Here is a 6,171-nt window from a genome sequence, read left to right as displayed (position 1 = left end):
GATGGGATCAGTTGTATAGTACAGGGTCAATGACAAATAGTTAGGAAAGAAAAAGAAACCCCCCTCTCACGCTGTAACATTACCCCCTCTTCCAGATTCATTGTTCAGAGTTTCCATTGAGCGCAACGCTCTTGTAAGTATCCAGGTTCGTTAGTGGGACAGGGAAGTTGTCCAGGTTGGATGTCGGCAGCAGTGCGGAATTTATGATGAGGGTGAAGGAGTCCACAATAGGAACACAACCAATGCCAACACTCACTCTGAAGGTGACCGTCGACCTCGCATTTGGTACAGAAGCAGAGGCGACAGGGCATGGCGCCAGAAGGAGGGGTAATGATGGAGAATTCATGTTGTTCAAGGCATTCCTCCAGGTTGGCAGCTCTAAGCCAAGCTCGACACTGGTCCATTTCTGCCTGTGCGCAAATGAGTTCTGCCCCCACAGATCGTGATGCCGCAAGTAGGAAGTCTATCTTGGTGTCGACGGCCCTGAAGCGATCAACTTCATCAGTCACACCAGGATCCTTGATGTCCTGCAGCAATGCCCAAAGACTTTCTAAGAGATTATCATCTCATGTCAGCAAGTACTCCCAAGTGACCTCCTCCCATTCCATATCCGAAGAGTTCCAGTTTCCTACAGATTCCATGGCACGAAGTATATCTGCTGTGGTCATCGAGACCTGCTGTAATCCGAACGCAGGATTGCCATCAATTGGAACACCCATAGGAGGTCGAGTAACAAAATTGGCGTATGCCCCGGGGAAGTAGGGTAATACTCGTTCCAGGGGGTCGACATCCTGAACTGGAGTGGAGGGGTTGAAGGGAATGGAGCGCCAGTATTGGGTGACATCGTTGGAGGGTCGTTGGATTACATCATCACTGTAGACTACAAACTCCTGTGGATCACTTCTGTGCCCTTCTGATGCAGTAACATACTCACTGACATTGGCCAGTAGCTGTAGATTGGGAGCATGATCGAGGCTACCATTGTCGGAGATATCAGAGGCGAGAGGCGGCATATTGGGGGAGTCAGTGGATGCAGCAAGGGGACTATCAGGGTTTGGAGAGGATGAGGTATTCATAGGCAATGAGGATGGGAAAACCTGTGCAGGGGCAACGTGGTAAGATCTGGTGGATGCTTCTGAGGTATGAGGAACTTCTAGTGGTCCAGGGAACTGGTGCAAGACTACTGCATTGCTGTTAGAAGAGTCCAGGGGTCCTGGGATGAGAAATGGACAACAAGTAATATTTGCCAAGAGGGGTGTGAATGGATAGCAAAAACCTCCTTCATCAAGAAATTCCAAAGAGGAGTCATCAGATTCTTGCTGGGAGGGGAAGCTCAAGATGGGTCGCCTAGGAACTGGCATTTCTATCATTCCAGCAGTGAAGCATTCTTCTAATGTCTGGATATGGGAAGGGTAAGGTGTTGGTGCTCTTTGGAGACCATCCGTTGGAGAATTGTCATGCCGAGGAGCCAGAGGATGACAGTGCGGATCCAGGTTAGAAGTTGCATTGTTATTTCTAACGCGGTTGTTGTGCTCAGCAGGCATGGGGAGTAGCCAGAGAAGGAGTTGTTTTTAAAAACTAGAACAAGAATACAAAACAAGGCAACTACTACGGACAAAATTAGACCCCAGACCCTAATCTTGATGCTCCCTAATGTACTCAAAATAAACTTGAGTAGGGTTATTTGAGTCCCGGTTAGCAGCGATTACCGGAAGTGTTGTGGTCATATACGGGAGGGGGCGCTGTGCAGTGGTGGCAATGTTGAACACCCACTGATGTTCGCGTTCTAGATGTCAGATTGTGGTGCGAAGGGTGAGGGGGACAATGAGGGCGAGGGTGAGGATGCTGAGGAGGGTGATTAGGAAGGAGCTCAGCAGGGTGAGCAGGAGGAGATGGGGGTGCTTGTCGACGACAGTGAGGGTGGTGGCGGCAAGGGGGGCGACTTGGTTCACTACTGAGAAGATCAGTAAAAGGAATGGGGGTAAGCTTGATGGGGGATGTTACTTGCGTTCCGTTGTTGGCCCAATTGAGAGCTTGTTTGTTGATGGGAGTGGTGGATAGAGGGGTGGGGGTACGCTCAAGGTGGACCTTGAAGGTGTAGTTGTCTTTGAGGACAAAGATGGTGAAGGTGAGGAGTAGAATGAGGAGGGCGGTGAAGAACCAGCTGAAGAGAAGGAGGGCAGTGAGGATGGTGATAGATGCCGTTGAGGAAGACGAGGGCGAGTAGTTCTTATAAGGTGTCATCCCTTGTTTGGTTGTAGGAAGTCTTCCAAAGCATCTTTGGCATGTGAAAGTTTGGTTTTCGGCAGCCAGGAGTCATCCAAAGCCGGGTATCCTTTCCATCGTACTTAGTACAGTGTTTGCTTGCCGACTGTCTTTGAATCAATGATACATTCTATTTCAAACTCCTCCTGGTTCTTGATTAGTTCCGGTAGAGGTCGGAGATAGTTCTTCCCATGCATTGTTGTTTCCGAATAAGGATAAAGTAGTCCTGCATGAAAAACAGGGTGAATCTTCCATTTTTGTGGTAACTTCAGCCGATAAACCGCCGATGACAGCTTCTGATTGATGGTGAAGGGTCTGTAACACTTTGGCCCTAGCTTGGCTTTCAGGTGAAGGCCTTTGAGGTTGGTTGCTTCCAGCCACACCTTCTGTCCAGGCGTGTATTCAGTAAACTTCTCCTTATTGCGTTTCTTGACTGTTTCTTCTGCTAGTTGAATACTGGATTGGATTTCTGTGTGAAGGTGTGCTAGCTGAGTGAGTCTAGAAGCAATGTCCGGAGCATCTGTTGTTCCCACAGTGGGAATATTATGCCAAGGTTGGTAACCCATGAGCACCTGGAAGGGAGACGTCTTGATTGTGTCATGATTTCTATTGTTGTGCACGAATTCTGCTAGTGGCAGATGGTGTGTCCAGTTTGTTGCTCAGTGATTACAAAAGATCTGAAGGTATAATTCCAAGTCTTGGTTGACACATTCTGATTGTCCATCAGTTTGAGGATGGAATGCACTAGAGATGTTCTGTTTAATGCCTAATTTGGTGCATAGTTCCCTGAACATTCGTGATGCAAACTGTGGCCCTCTGTCAGAGATAGCTTTGACAGGTAGTCCAAATCATCGGAAGACATGGTTCTGATACAGGGTGGCAATTTCAGACACTGTGACTGTCTTGTTGCAGGGTATGAATACCGAAGCTTTGGTACAGTCGTGATCGGTTACTACTAAACAGCTGTCAAAGCCATCACTCCAAGGTAGATCCATGATGAAGTCCATGGTGATGGATTGGAATAGAAGGTGATGTTCTTTTGAAATTGGTACTAGATCTGGTGAGTTCCTATGTGTGATGACCTTGTTTTCTTGGCAGGTTGCGTAACCAGTGATGTATTCACTGACATCGCGTGCAAGAGTGGGCCACCAATAGGTCCTTTGGAGGATCTCCTGAGTCTTGTATTGCCCAGGGTGTCCTGTGGTAGGTGAATCATGGGCTTCTTGAATGAGATTCTGTCGAAGTTTAGTGTCTTTGGGTATGTATACTCATCCTCTGAATACCAGCAAGTTATCTTGAATATCCCAGTTAGGAGGCATATGCTTGTCTGTGGATGAAGTGTATTGCAATGCCAGCCGAAGACCGTGATTGACGATGCTGTCCTTGTTTTTGCAGGTCAAGATGCATTGTTTGATGTCTGTATTGATGGGTTCGAGGTTCTGAATGGCTTGAATGAAGACTTCTGATGGAAGAAGGACTTCTTCCTCGGGAAGTTCGCCCCCCCCTTCAGACACATCTTGATCAATATGTGATAGTGCATCTGCTTTGCCTAAGCAAGTTCCTGGCACATGGCAAAGGCGGTAATTGAACATAGACAGGTACAATGCCCATTGTGCTTGTCAAGGATTCAATTTCTGGGGATCTTTGAAATAGGTCAGATTCATGTGATCTGTCAGTACTTCTACTGGTTCATCATCCTTCAATGTAGTGTTGCCAGGCTTTGAAACATCTGATGATTGCCAGGAGTTCTTGATCATAGATTTTGTACTGTTGTTCTATGGGAGAGAAGGACTGGGATAGGAAAGTACATGGATGCCATCTTCCATCAGATTGTTTCTGAGATAGGATGCCACCGGAGGCTTTTAGAGAAGCATCAGACTCTATTCAAAATGGTTTGGTAACATCAGGTTGTACCAAAAGTGGTTGAGTCTTGAAAAATTCCTTGAGTTGATTGATGGCTCTGTCGTGATCATCAGTCCAACTCCACTTGATCCCTTTCACCAATAGGTCGAATAGAGGTCGTGCAACTTTGGAATATCCTGGAATGAATTGGCAGTAGAAGTTGGCAAAACCTAGGAATCATTGTAGTGCCTTGACACTGTTAATCTGTGGCCAATTTAGTACTGCTGATACCTTATCTTCTGCCATCCCTATTTGTCCTGGTTGGAGAATAAACCCTAGGAATTCGACTTCTGATACATCAAAGAAGCACTTCTTGGGTTTGAGGAACAGGTCTGATTCTTTCAGACACTGGAGGACCAGTTGAGTGCATTGTTGATGTTCCGCATGGTTGGTGGAGTAGATGAGGATATCGTCAATATAGATCACTAGCCATCCTTCTGGTAACAGATCCACAAAGATGCCATCCATCATAGCTTGAAATGTTGCCGGAGAGTTTGTCATTCCAAAGAACATGACAGTTGGCTCGATAACACTCGTGGAGTAATAAATGCTCCTTTCCATTCATCGCCTTCTTTGATCTGTACATTGTTGTATCCCACATGCAAATCAAGTTTGATAAACATAGTTGGTTTGGCAGAGGCAACACAATCCAATAGATCTTCTACTCTTGGGATGGGGTAGGCATTCTTGATGGTGGCGTCGTTGAGTTTCCTGTAGTCCTGATATGGTTGTAGATCTCCTGATTTTTTATTGACAAAGAAGAATGGGAATGCCATGGGAGACTTGGATGGACGAATATATCCTTTCTGCAAGTTTTCCTCAATAAAGGTGTCTAACTCCTTGAGCTTTGCTGGTGATAGCGGGTAAACCTTTCCTGCTGAGGTTTGAAGTTGGCTTCTAAATTGATTGCATGATCCCAGGTTTTCCGTTCTGGTAAGTGTTTGGCTGTGCTTTTATTGAACACAGAGAGGAAGTCTTCTAGGTATTCTGGGATGTTACTAGCAAGGGTTTTGATTGCTCGTAGAAGTTGATCCCAATGAAAGCGCATCGTCCCAGTGATCCAGTCAATGGCTGGGTTGAAGTGTTTGAACCATGAAAGGCCTAGAATGATTGGATTCCTATCCAGTACTGTGGTGTAGGCTTCTATTCTCATTGGTTGTCCAGATAAGGATATAGTGAAGAAGACTTTGTATTTGATGGCCGCAGCTTTGTTTGGTGATCTGTCAACATTAAACACTGGTCTAGGTATGATACTTTGGTGCTGGAGGTTGTGATCTCCAGTAAACTGGATGTCAATATAATTCTCCATTGCTCCTGTATCAAGCAATGCCTCAGTGGTGATGGTTTTGGCATAGGTTTTCAATATGCAGGGTAAATAAATAGATTTATGAGCTAATCTCGCCTGATATAAATAATCCTTGGTGCCAGTACTTCGATTTGACATCACAGCAATCGAAGATTTCAAAAATCCTTCTCAGAGGATATAGCTTGAATGTATTCTTCGGCTATCCCTTCCTCGTTGGAAAGATTCTTGTTTCCATCCTCTTCCTGAGTGGATGTGTTGTGGGATTCAATGGCCCTGATACGATTGTTCGGGCATTGATGGCTCTGATGTCCAGGTTTGTGACATCTGAAACATAACTTCTTCTCCATATGTTCTCTGTGATCTTTATCTGACAGACGTCTGATCTGCTGATTGTTAGATGATACTTCCTTTGATGATCTATCTCTGGTCTCAACTGCCTGGTTACAATGTACAAATTTGTTTCAACCAAAAGAGCGGTTGACAGATGGCATAAATAAGGGTTTATCACCAAAGATGTCGATTATAGATTGGCAGATGGATTGGATGCTGTTGAGGTATCCTACTGCAGTGACTGGTAATGGTGGTTGAGCAGCAATCTTGATCAGTAGAGCAGGGGGAATGAGGTGCTGGAGTTCTCAAATGTGCCCTAACTCATTTAATCTGCTAACTTGTAAGAGTGGTCAAAGAGTTGTGACAAA

The 6,171-nt window shown here is 45.6% G+C and overlaps 2 protein-coding genes across 2 annotated transcripts; both read right to left on the bottom strand.

Moving 5' to 3' along the window:
* Window positions 1–97: 97 nt before the first annotated feature.
* Window positions 98–1,544, bottom strand: FIBRA_09130 (uncharacterized protein; the record flags this gene model as incomplete). The annotated part of the gene is made up of 3 exons (XM_012321458.1): window positions 98–406; window positions 438–527; window positions 594–1,544. 3 exons carry the CDS (start codon window positions 1,542–1,544, stop codon window positions 98–100), a joined length of 1,350 nt encoding a protein of 449 aa, XP_012176848.1.
* A 249-nt stretch (window positions 1,545–1,793) lies between these two features.
* Window positions 1,794–2,244, bottom strand: FIBRA_09129 (uncharacterized protein; the record flags this gene model as incomplete). The annotated part of the gene is made up of 2 exons (XM_012321457.1): window positions 1,794–1,951; window positions 2,076–2,244. The coding sequence occupies 2 exons, from the start codon at window positions 2,242–2,244 to the stop codon at window positions 1,794–1,796; spliced, it is 327 nt and encodes a 108-aa protein (XP_012176847.1).
* Window positions 2,245–6,171: the final 3,927 nt, after the last annotated feature.

The sequence above is a fragment of the Fibroporia radiculosa genome, assembly GCF_000313525.1.
Source record: "Fibroporia radiculosa TFFH 294 genomic supercontigs, scaffold10456, whole genome shotgun sequence".
NCBI classification, from domain to species: Eukaryota; Fungi; Basidiomycota; class Agaricomycetes; order Polyporales; family Fibroporiaceae; genus Fibroporia; species Fibroporia radiculosa.
Note: the sequence above shows the minus strand (reverse complement) of the source record. Positions and strands in the feature narration are given on the sequence as shown.